At 38.4% G+C, this 12,901-nt stretch overlaps 1 protein-coding gene and 2 pseudogenes across 4 annotated transcripts in view; 1 reads left to right on the top strand and 2 right to left on the bottom strand.

Moving 5' to 3' along the window:
* Window positions 1-12,901, top strand: part of ASCC1 (activating signal cointegrator 1 complex subunit 1) — a 114,793-nt gene that overhangs the window by 74,726 nt on the left and 27,166 nt on the right. For all 4 annotated transcript variants that reach the window (XM_053663949.1, XM_037130555.2, XM_037130556.2 and 1 more), the window contains 2 exons: window positions 3,409-3,533; window positions 11,488-11,573. In XM_053663949.1, coding sequence (XP_053519924.1) covers window positions 3,409-3,533; window positions 11,488-11,573 — 211 coding nt within the window. The remainder of the gene's footprint in view (window positions 1-3,408; window positions 3,534-11,487; window positions 11,574-12,901) is intronic.
* On the bottom strand, window positions 3,929-4,047 carry LOC119038206 (uncharacterized; annotated as a pseudogene).
* On the bottom strand, window positions 6,065-9,564 carry LOC128627197 (28S ribosomal protein S35, mitochondrial-like; annotated as a pseudogene).

Raw genomic sequence — 12,901 nt, 5'->3', positions numbered from 1 at the left:
ACTGTCCTTAAAGTATGTATTCTGGACCAGAGTGAATGAGTTCTAATTTGGATCACCTGCTTACTAGTCATGTGACTTTAGTCAAGTTTCAAAACTCCTTTGTGTCTCAATTTCCTCACAGGTAAAATAGAGATAATTTTTAGGAGGTTTAAATGATTTAGCATATAGAAGGTGCTCAGAATATTGGCTGACACATTGTGTTTGTTATTTGTACCATTATAGTTCTGCCTAGCTGACTTCTGTACCTCTGGTCTGTTCCCCTCCTACAACAGTTACTGCCCTGCCAGAGCTGGCTTTCAAAATTGGGCATCTGATCACATACTCCCTTTTTAAAAATCTCTGTGACTTTTCCAAACTGCTTATATTCAGCTCATCTCCACTGACCCTTTTCTCTCACTCTCTGCTATAGCTATTTTAAATAATTGGCAGTTTTCCCAAATAAACTGTGATCTTGAATGCTGTGCCATCTTCGCACATGTTATTTCTATTGCTTGAAGTCAAGTCCTTCCATTCCTGCTATTACCTACAAATCTTTAATGATTCTTCAAGACCATGTTTATTTTATATCATTATTCGTATTTTGCTTTATTTTTTTGCATTCATTTCTCACTTTCTACATAATCAAATTCATCAGTTAACTAATCAGAGTCAACTGTCATTGAAAGCCAAGTATAATTATGCTCTGGAAGATATGAGACAAGTATAATGCTCTTAAGGAACTTACAATCTAGTAGGAGAACAAGACAAACTTGAAATATTAAGGGACCATTTCTGAGAATCCTAAGTAGAGAACACCTGAGTGAGCAGGGGCAGCATTACAGAGAAGGACAAAATCACTGCTCACAGATACGGGGAGAGTAGAGCTGTTAGGGTAGTTATACAGGCTAAATGGGAAAGTAGGATTTGAATTGGGGCTTGGAAGGATGGTACAATTTGCATAGGTGGAGGGAGGGAGGAGATGGCTACTGTGGCCCAGGGAACAGGAGGCACAGAGGTGTCAAGTTGCTAAGTGGAGAGGTCCTGATGAGAAAATGTGTATTAAAGAGTGCTGGGGTCATGAGGCTGCCCCAGCAGATGCCGGGACAGACAGCAGGTTGCTACTGGGATCTCTAGAGCAGAGAGCATCCCAAGGAACTGCTGTATTATAATGTTCTACCCCATGCCAAGCTGCGCTGCAGTCTAAGGCAAAGGAGCTTAGTGTTATTTCTGATCCCATCTTCCTTCAGAATTTTGATATTGTGTTCAATGTATATATTTTTTGCATTTAATTTTGATTTTTTAAAACAAAATTTTGGCCCTGGCTGGTGTAGCTCAGTGGATTGAGTGTGGGCCTGTGAAGCAAAGAACCACGGTTCCATTCCCAAGTCAGGGCACATGCCTGGGTTGCAGGCCAGTTCCCAGTGGAGGACACAGGAGAGGCAACCATACATTGATGTTTCTCTCCCTCTCTCCTTCCCTTCCCCTCTCTCTGAAAATAAATAAATAAAATATTTTTAAAAATTTAAAGTAAAATCATGCCATTAAGCCATGATTTATCTTGGTTACTTTTTAGACACCCCCCTTTGTCCCTTAGTCCTAATCCTGTGCTCTATTTCTGAAGTTTGGTGGAGGGGACATGGGTTTTTATTTTATTATGATTAATTGTGGTTTACTTATTTATAAATATTCTTTGGATAGCAGACAGCAGTTGATAAAAATAATTAAGATAAATTAGAATTTTAAGATTAATTTGGAACTTTGGAACCTGAAAACTATGAAGGGGAAAGGAATAGTTCTGGGCTCCTGAGTCAATATCCAGGGAAGAATATCCCTCTCGCTGCCGTGGATACAGCGCAAGCAGAAAAGAGTGATTTTGCCCACATCTAAGGGAGTGAGTGATAACGGAGGACAGGGGTCCCAGAGGCTGTTGTTCACTTGGAGGGAGGGCTTGAGCAACTCAGCTGCTATAGCAAGAACAACTGCTTGAGGTAAGCTCCCGCCAGTGGGCCACACAAGGTGGACGGGCCCACATCTCACATGAAACAAACCCACCCAGCCCTGTTTCCTGTTTCCCAGGAAACAATGGGAGATTTTGTGAACCCTGAAGATACCTCAGTGCTACTGGAATCCAAGAAAAGTGGTGGTGTTTGATACCGAGGGTACTTACTAGTACATCTAAAAATGTAAAATCTAGAAACTGTGAAATCTATTATTCCTTAGCACATTTAGTGACTTACTAAAAGATAATTTTGAGCCAGGGAAGTCAATTAGCATGCAGCACAAATCTCAAAAAAGGCCAAGACAAAGGTTGAAAGGTGCAGGTTCCTCCCTTTGCTTGTCCCCAGGTGCACTGGTCTGTCATTTGATGTGACCTCTCAGTCAGTGCCAACATTCAGTGAGAGCTATTTTAGGGTCAGGGTGACGTTTTGGCACAATATATAAAAGCCACAGGCTAAATTTTATCATCAGATGAGTGGGTGGTCACAGAACATGGCTGCTTCCTGAGGCCTAGAACCAACATCCACTTGGCCACAGACTTGCTGGGATAGTGACTCCTCCTGTTGGCACTACTGGCAAAGTAGTTCTTCAGAGCTGAAGAAGAGAAAAAAGTTTTCCAGACCAAAAAAAAAAAAAAGCTGAAGAAACGTATCGTTACTAAACTGGCCTTACAAGAAATATAAAAGGAATTCTCTAAGCTTTTTAGCAAACACCTGAACAGAACGAAAACTTCCAGTGCAAGAATCACTTGTGGTGGAGATAACATACAGAATGAGGGGCTATCATTGAGATAGAGCTCATCCACTGCAGAACTTACCACCACCTGAAGTGAGTCCATAAGGGGAATCAGTCATGCAGTCTGTAGATTTTCTTATATGTAGCTCTCTCTATTGGTACTGTGTGTTCACCTTACTGAAACACTGATACAGTGTCCAGAGCTACTGGAATCTTCACGTGCACACTCCTTCCCAGTGAGCAAAGGTCTTCAAGTTGCACCAGACCTCCCTTGATCCTGGCAGAAACACATTAACCACGCTGGTTTTGGATTCTGTGACTGGATGAACTAATTAAGCACTTCCTTTCAGGCAACTCTGTTGAGCCTGGCTTTCTGAGCTGTCTTCTCAAAATGATAAACTCCCGTGTTTCTTCAAGACCATGTTTAAACCTCCTGTGGAAACCTGTCCCTCCCCCTGTTCAGTTGACACTCCCTTAACATTCACCATCATGTTTCACAGTTATTTGTGTCTATGTTGGTCTCCTTCACAAGGCCACAGCTGCATGATGGACAGGACTGCAGTCTTTTATTCTTCCTCTTATGCAGGGCCTTGTACAGTGATTGGCCCAGAGCAGATGCTTCATAAATGTTGAATTAGTAATCAGGGGTTCAAGAGTTTACTAAAATTTCTGTATTTCTTTCTTAAAATTTTCCAGGCTGCAGGAATTAGTTGATCGAGTGCTGGAACGTTTTCAGGCATCCGGATTAATAGTAAAAGAGTGGAATAGTGTGAAACTCCATGCTACCGTGATGAATACTCTATTCAGGAAAGACCCCAATGGTAAGTCCTCCAGAGAGATGTAGCACAGTTTGCGATTAGTAAGGCCAAATGATCCCATCCTGGGAGTTTGAATAGAATGGGCTGTCAAAGGCTTTCTGCTATATCTTCTTTTTTTGATCTGTTAGCTTGTTTTATTTTATTTTATTATTATTTTTAAAGATTTTATTTATTTATCTCTAGAGAGGAAGGGAAGGAGAGAAGGAGAGAAATATCAATGTATGGTTGCCTCTTGTGAGTCCCCTGCTAGGAAGTGGCTTGCAACCCAGGCATGTGCCCTGACTGGGAATCGAACCACGATCATGTGGTTCGCTGTTAGCTTGTTTTAATGAGCATAGTGGAAGTGTGCAGGGACATATCTAGTATAAGATTGGTGCATACCAAATCTTTTTTTTTTAAGCCTATAGCACTCAATATTCCCAGGTGGTCTCCCATCTAAGTACTAACCAGGCCTGACCCTGCTTAGCGTCCGAGATCAGACGAGATCGGGTGCATTCAGGGTGGTATGGCCGTAGACTGCATACCAAATCTTTTATTGCTGTCACACATGAGGTTGCGAGATTTAGCAAATAAAAATACAGGGTGCCCAGGCAAATTTGGGGTAAACAATAATTAATGATTTTAGTATAAGTATGTCCTATGCAATACTTGTTGGCTTATTTTGAAAAGTAAAAAGAAGGAAGATTAGCTAGTAAAAGAAAATGTTAGACCAGTGGTTCTCAACTAGGGGCAGTTTTGCCCCCCCAGAAGATATTTGGGAGTGTCGGGGACATTGTCGGTTGTCACAGGGGCTAGAGGCAGGTTTCTAGTGGGCAGAGGCCAGGGACACTGCTTAACTCTCTACAGCACACAGTGTAAACCCTCACAGCAAAGAATTATTCAGTCCAAAAGGTCAATAGCACCAAGGTTGAGAAACCTCGTATTAGAGTAATGTTTTTTTTCCCTTATGGAATCTGAGCCTTTATATAAAAATGCCTTATTTTAGAGGCATGGATACATGGAGTAGACCAACAGCTGTCAGAGGGGAGTGGGGGCCTGGATGGAAGAAGGTGAAGGGATTAGCCAAAGGAACATGTAAGCATAACCCGTGGACACAGACTACAGTGTGGTGATGGGCTGGATGGAGGTGGACAAAGCAGGGTAGGGGTGGAATGGGGACATTTGTAATAGTGTCAGCAATAATAATAGAGTTAAAAAAATTTAAATACCTACATTTTAAATAGGATGATCTGCATTTCAAAAAGGATCTTTTCTTTCTATCCCCACTCCCCAAGTGAAGGCTTCTCTACACATTCAGCATCTGTTTGATCAAGAGCCACAGATTCAAGTTATTTGCAGCTTCTCTTTCAAAGACCTATTATTTAAAATTTACCGGCACCAAAATTTCATATTTAGTTTGGTTTTTTTTGCTTCAGTAATTCCTTTATTTTGGTTTTAAATTAATCACTTGTGGACAACTTTAGAAGTAGTAAGAATGACTTACAGATATACTTAAAAATACTGAGTTGACAGCTCAAGTGAATGGTATGTTTCTTAGGACAGTTCTCATTTTGTCATTTGCTACATTTAAACTCAAGGTCCTTATTTATACCTCATCTCTTTCCTGAGCTGTAAAAGCACTAACTGGGGAATCGAGAAATGAATAACAGTTAATCTCCATTTCCACTTCTCTGCAAGCTTCATTTGGAGAAATGAGCCCCAGAAAATAGAAAGTGAACAGAATTAAATCAATATAAAGGGACCCCAAAATAGACGGATGGAACCAACTTTTTAGCTTAGAAAACACTCCCAAAGACCTGTTTCTAATCGGAATTGCCATCTGCGAAAACGCGTTGAGCAGGTAGCAGTTATGAAGACAAAACACTGAACCGCAGCCAGGGGACTGGGCTCTGGGCCTGGCTTCCCAAATAACCAAAATTAGAATTTAAAAGCATCAAATAAGTGCTTATGTGTAGGGAAAAATGTATCAGTGGACAGAAGTAACTATATGTATTATATATATATTTATGTATATTTAAAATTTAAAGTTGTTATGGTAGTAATAAAATCAGAACATTTTAGGACCAGAAGAAATCATAGAGCTCTAATTAGTCTAATTGCCCCAGAGCAGCAGTTCTCAACCTTGTTCATCTCACAGCACACATAAACTAGTTAGTAAAATTCTGTGGCATGCCAAAAATATATTGTATTTTTGCTGATCTGGCAAAAAATAAGTATAATTTTGATTCACTCACACTGGACAGCTGTTGTTGTGTTGGCTGTTGTCATTTTTTTAAATTTGACAGTCTTAAGAGAAAAGAGGTCAATGCCTCTGACTAAATAGTCAGGTATTGTATGTAGTAAAAATTCTTGCAGCACACTTGTTGAAAATCACTGGCCCCAGAATAAAAATAAGAAAATTTGTCAGTTACCATTGCCATTGTGCATTGGTATTAAAGGAATCATTTTAACTATGAAGTAAAATAATGTTTTTTTAAACATTAACAATTACATATGAATCAATAAAATTAATTAAGCATATTTTTCTACGTAATTCATATTGAATTTAATAGTCTCGTCACTGATTCTTTGTACTGAGAAAGGGTGTTTTTATTGTCCCCCTCATTCTTGAGACACAACACTTTTTTTAATCTTTAACTTCTTTGTTACCAAGGAGCTCTTCTTTACTCTGAGGTTTTTCTCTGTGGCTTTAATTTGGAGAAGTGTTTCTGGGATTTTTTTTTTTTTGAGGAGCTATTTTTCTATATATACTCTAACATGTCTGCTTCACTATTATTTTTCTCACATTCCTCAGTTTTCCAAGACTCATGGTATAAAACTGGTAGCAGATACATTACATAATCTTAATTCTGTCTCATTAAAGGGCACCTGTTTTGATGGTAACAGCATCTGTGGTGTTGCAGTATTGCTCCCCTACAAGTTTAATAAGTTTCTTCGCATGATCATCTAAATTCAAACTGGAAAGTTTAACCCTTAAGGTTACTGCTGTGCTTTGAAATTTCAAATAGGTGAAATTTCCTGATGAAACATGATCAGCTGTGTCAATTTCAATTGGAAAATGGTTTTGGCATTTCTAATTACTATCTAGTTCTGCTGGCCACTCAGTGCAGAAATCTGTAAGAACTTCACAGAGCTTTTGATTGCTATAGAATCCAAATGCAGAAAATTGGGGCTCTTTAAAAGTTCAAGATTTCTCTCCTTTGCTATGGGCACCCCCTTTCTGTGGGATAACCCCTTTGAACAGGAAGAGGTATTGCAGAAGGTTTTTTTTAAAAGATTTTATTTATTTTTAGAGAGAGGGGAAGGGAGGGGGAAAGAGGAGAGAAAGATTGTTTCTTGCACACACCCCAGTAGGGGACCAGCCTGCGACCCAGACATGTGCCCCGACCGGTTTGGAACCAGCATCTTTGCACTTTGTAGGATGACAATCAACCAACTGATCCATGCTGGCCAGGACAGTATTGCAGAGAGTTTAAATGCTGCTGCAATAGGGTAAACACTAGGCCAGTTCTAGGAGGCAGTGCCTTTCTTCTGGGTGGCTTTTCAGATCTTGATGTTCTCTCTGTTGTACATGGGCTTGGTTTCAGGGCTCCAGAGCCAGCCAGGTGGGGAGGCAGATGGCTGCCATGTCTGGAAGACAGCAAGCCAGGAAGAACAAGCCCCATATTTATGTTTTTTTTCCTTTGTTGGGCCCCTGACCTTGGTTTTAGAAAATATGGGTTTGGAGAGGATTCCATCAGGACTCAAACCCATAAACTATTTTTAGGTTTATAGTTTAGGACAGTTTTTATGTGCTTTTTGTCAAAGTACATTCTTTTATTTCTCTCAGATATACACCAAAGATCCTAACTGGAAGTCATTTAATATTAACCCCATTCGGTTAAAGCCATTATAGGACTAAGAGATGTGTAGCTATCCAGTTTTTAGTTGCACTGTTAATGTTTTCAGATACTAGATTATATTTTTTTAAAGACTTTTCTGAATAAATTACTATTTTACCTTTGGGAGCAGAGATCAGAAAGGTTCACATGGCTCAGTTTTGTTTGGGTAGTTTATAGAATCTAAAGCTCTATTCTTGTTATTGTTCTGGTAGATTACATTTCTTTCATTTGGATAGTAGTATTCTAGAAGAATATTCTGGAAAATTTTTCTGGAATATTTAATATTTATTTATTATAATATAGTTTACACATTGGGACCATTTAAAGGAATTTATGGTATTTGTTCTGGAAAGTCAATTTTAATTTTAGAAAATAGATCCCTGAAGTGTACATTTTTAAAAAAGATTTGTATCTATTTTTAGAGAGGGGAAGGGAGGGGGAAAGAGAGGGAGAGAAACATCAATGTGTGGTTGCCTGTCATGCATCCCAACTGGGGACCTGGCCCACAAGCCAGGCATGTGCCCTGACTGGGAATTGAACTGGCAACCCTTTGGTTCCCAGGCTGGCACTCAATCCACTGAGCCACATCATCCAGGGCTGGTGGTACACATTTTAACATTGTTAAGTAAAGGCAGAATTTTAGGGTTTAGAAGATATATTAGTTTAGAAGATAAACAAACTATATATTAGAGTTTAAAAGATATATTAGTTTATAGAAGATAAACAAACTAAACTAATAAACAAATTTATTAGTTTAGAAGACATATTTTATGTAGTATCATCCAATAGAACTTTCTGTGATGATAGAAATATTCTGTATCTATTATGTCCCATATGATAGCCACTATCCACATATGGTTATTTAGCACTTGAAGGTGGCTAGTGAAACTGAGGAAGTGAACTTTGAAAAAAAATCTTCACCTGAGGATATGTTTATTAATTTTAGAGAGAAAGGAAGTGGGGGTAGGTGGAGAGAAACATCGATCAGGTGTCTCCCTCCATGCTCCAACCCAGGGATTGAACCCACAACCCTAGTACGTACCCTGACTGGAGGTCAGACCTGCAGCCTTTTAGAGTATGAATGGTGCCCAATGAACTGAGCCACCCTGCCAGGGCAGAAAGTGAACTTTTAATTTAATTTTATTTAAGTTTATAAAGGCAGACTGGTTCAGAATGATGATATTTCAGTAGACTCAAGATGTATTTTTTAGATACTTTGTTGTTCCAGCTGAAGATTAGAGTTGCTTTTGAGATTCAGACCTTTAATATGATATATGCCGATGGTTATTTTCTCTTTCTAGAATGACTTCAGTGCAACAGGGAATTAAACTGAAATCATTACATTCTTTCACTTAACACTTTAGAGAACATTTCTATCCAGCCCGTCTAAAGTTAGTGAATACTATGATAATAAATTGTTAATACTAAAATAAATAAATTTAAATAATCGCTTGTGGTTGTAGTCAGTATTTTAGACAGTGCAGGTGCAGACAGTATTTTATTAGACATTTAATACTACTGATAGTATATTCCACATCTGACCTAGTCCTTAAATCTTAGTTCAGAGTTCAGCCAACTAGACCACCCCCCATTAAAAAAAAACTTTTTAAAAGATTTTATTTGTTTAATTTTAAAAAGTGGTGAAGGGAGGGAGGAAGAGAGGGAGAGAAACATCGATCAGTTGCCTCTCTCACACCCCTAAATGGACATCTGGTCTGCAGCCCAAGAATGTGTCCTGAGAATTGAACCAAGAATCTTTTGGTTTGTAGGCTGGTACTCAGTCCACTGAGCTACACCAGCCAGGGCATCCCATTCCCCCATTTTAACTAATCTCTTAACATAAAAGAGTTGAATTATAGAGGAATCTGTGTCTTCTAAATTGTGTGGATCCAGATTTATATTCGGTTAGTATTAGAGCTTCATATAAGAAAAAGGTTCTGTGTTCACAGTTTAGTGATCATTACCTATTTATGGATATTTTAAATACAACAGCTTGAGATAGAATTTATATAATATATAATTTTCCCACTTCAATAATATAATTCAGTGATATTTTTGTGTGCTCAGAGTTATGCAAACATTACCACAATCAACATTAGAACATTTTCATCACCCCAGAAAGAAACCCCATACCTTTCGGCAGTGACTCCCATTCCCCTGCAACTCTCCAGTCCCAGGCTCCCCCAGTCTATGTTCTGTTGTATGAATTTGCCTTTTCTGGATATTTCATATAAATACAGTCATGTAACATGTGATCTTTTACTTAGCATAATGTTTGAAAGGTTCATTTATGTTATAACATGTATCACACTTCATTCTTTTTTATTGCTGAATAATATTCCACTGTGGATACACCGCATTTTACTTATCCAACCGTCAGTTGATGAGCATTTGTGTTGTTTCCCATTTTTGGCTGTTGAGAGTAATGCTGCTGTGAATGTTTACACATGAGGTTTTGTAACCTCGTGGGCACATGTTTTCATTTCCTTTGGGGTCTATACTTAAGAGTGAAATTGTTGGGTCAGACGATAACTCTACATTTAACTTTTTAAAGAACCTGCTAGACTGTTTTCCAAAGTGGCTGTACCTTTTTACCTTCCCACTAGCAGTGTATGAGGATTTTAATTTCTCTACATCTTTGCCAATACTGGCTATTGTCTTTTTTGATTATTCCATTCTGTGGTGTGAAGTGCTATCTCCTTGTGGTTTTGGTTATCATTTCCCTAATGACTAATGCCACTTACAGATTTTGAGACTGTCATTAAACATTTCAATCTTCAGATAAAAATGACCACCTTTTAATTGATATTTATTTGGTATGATTTACTTTAAAATTCCACATCTCCTCTTAACAGGGGACCTTTTGTAAGTTGTAAGATACGAAAGGAATTGGGACCTTTGATTAAGAGAATACTTCTCATTAGGAAAATGGAGTTAGCACTCAATATATTTTGTCAGTTCTGAGTTGGTAGTCTCTATACCTATATACAGTAAAAGACCATACTTAAAAGTGGAAATAGAAATATTTTTGAGAGTATTGGTGGGCAAGAAAGTGTTGATATTTTGGAAAATATCCTGAGAGTTAAAATTATTGAGGAGGCTTTGAATTTTCTATACCCTGTATTCTTCTCTGTGTTGAATTTTTACATGAAAGGGACATATAATAAGTTTGTTTGCCTTCTTTCCTGTGATCCCATTCCTTTGATATTCTTTAATTGCTGTATTTTAAGGACATCTTTAGGGATAAGCAAGCTAAATTAACTCAAGGAGTTAAGAGTGCAGCTTTGATGAGGCAAAGGTCGTACACAGACTTGCTACATTTCTGTGTAGAATGTCTGTTAGGATGCCTTTGATTGCAACTAAAGGGGCCTTCTAATGTAGGGATAGTCCTTAAAACAACCCAAAGCATTGTTGCCAGCATTTTTCCACAAGTGCATGTGTGAACTTTTGTGTATTTTTACATATTTCAAAATACATGCAGCTCTATAAAACCTTAGGTTTTTAGATTGCAAGAAACCTTTGGGAATCACCTAGTCATAACCTGTAACTTTGTAACTGAGGTGCATAGCAGAGACATAATTTGACTAAAAATATAGCTAAGTTACATAGTTAATGTACAGTGAGACCTTGGACAATATCGAATGAATAAATGTATAGTGAGTGAGTTGATGACAGAGCTGAGACAAGACACTGGTTCTCTTGACTCATACCCTGATGTTTTCACTCCCTATTATGTTGCTTTGCAGATAGCACTTGGAGATTTTGCTAGTTGTACCTATAGAAATTCAGGAGAGCCCTGGCTAGTGTGGCTTAGTGGGTTGAGCAGTGGCCTGCAAACCAAAGGGTCGCCGGTTTGATTCCCAGTCAGGGCACAAGCTTGGCTTGCAGGCCAAGTCTCCAGTAGAGGGTGCACTAGAGGCAACCACACACTGATGTTTTTCTTTCTCTCTCTCTTCACCTCTGTCTAAAAATAAGTAAATAAAATCTGCAAAAAAATAAAAAAAGCAATCCAAGAGAAAACAAACAGATAAATAGTCCACGCTTCTCTTCTGACATTTTCTTTGCAATATTTACAGCTGAAGGCAGGTACAATCTCTACACAGCAGATGGCAAATATATCTTCAAGGAAAGAGAATCATTTGATGGCAGAAACATTTTAAAGGTCAGTATGAAACAGAGTGAATTGGAAATGCATTGGCATGTGTCCTAAGTAAGCAAGGACAACAAGTCGTTCTCCTTTTAACAGTATATTTTTCTCATCCTTCCCATGAGGCTCATTGACCGAAAGGGCCATTAAAATTTTTTTAATGTCCTAAAAGAAAAAGGAAAAAAAATTTTGAGTCTGTTAAGGCTGTGATACCTCTAAAGTATTTGAAATTGATGATGATATAAGAAATAAGAATCCAGCTATTTGGGTCCATAGGAAAAGTTTATTTTAACCTGGTGCATTTGACTCTATATTTTACCTCTGGAGGTCTGAGTTTGCTTTTTTTTTTTTTGAGTGAAAAAAGAATTGTTTGTCTTGTTCTAGTAGGTTTTCTCTTCTCTCACAAAATGATTCTCTAAAGTTGCTTCATAATCTATTTTTACTCAGAAATAGCTCATGTCCTAAAAAGTACACAATCCAGTTCTGACTGTTGAGGCTTTGCTTTCTCCATGTTAAATTAATCCATGAAATTTAAATAAAAGGGGTTCTTCAGGATTGCATTTATCTTTCTCACACAGACCACATTCTGTAATATCCACAATTTATGCCCTCTCTATCAGGTTAACATGCCCTTGTGTTTCTGGGCAGAGAGAAACATAAGTTGATACCAATGGAGAGGTATGATTCTGCATTTTACTTGTTCTGTAATGGCTTTAGGTCGCACATCTACAAGGCCATGGGTGTTTTTTAGAGCTGGGAGAGGGAATGGGAGAAGGAGGGAAAGAGGCTGGGGAGGGAGAGACAGAATGTGAATGCATATAATAACTTCAAAATTAGCTTTAGCTTTGGAAATGCTTTTCTTCTTCCTTCCCTACCTCATGCTCTGTTTCCTTATCTTGTCCCTTAACAGTTTTCTTGCTCAATGCCTAATGTGACCCTATTGCCTCTACTTAATGACATCGCTCTTTGGCAGCTGCAAAGCCCAACAGGGCAGTGACAGCATTCACTTAGGCAGACACTGCAGCTCCTACCATTAGGGCTATACTGAGTCCTTCTTTTCCTTTATCTCTCTTCTTTTTGAATGTATGTGATATGAATGTGTTCCTTCCTCTGTCTCATTTCCTTGGGGCTTTTCCAATAGTATAGTTAATTATTTTGCTTTTTTGTTGCTGTTACTTGAATAAGAAGGAAAATTAATGGGGAAAGAAATCTGTAGGAATGATTCAAATCATCTTGATTCTTTTGGAATTAGAAATAAAGCCCAGGAGATGTGTTGATGGGAGGTACTTTGGTATCTGTAAGAGGGAGGTGCCAGCAGACAGCCTGTGTATGAGGTGGCTGTG

The sequence above is a fragment of the Artibeus jamaicensis genome, unplaced genomic scaffold (genome assembly GCF_021234435.1).
Source record: "Artibeus jamaicensis isolate MK-2021 breed Jamaican fruit bat unplaced genomic scaffold, CSHL_Jam_final contig_332, whole genome shotgun sequence".
Classification (NCBI taxonomy): domain Eukaryota; kingdom Metazoa; phylum Chordata; class Mammalia; order Chiroptera; family Phyllostomidae; genus Artibeus; species Artibeus jamaicensis.
This window is presented reverse-complemented; position numbering and strand designations above follow the sequence as displayed.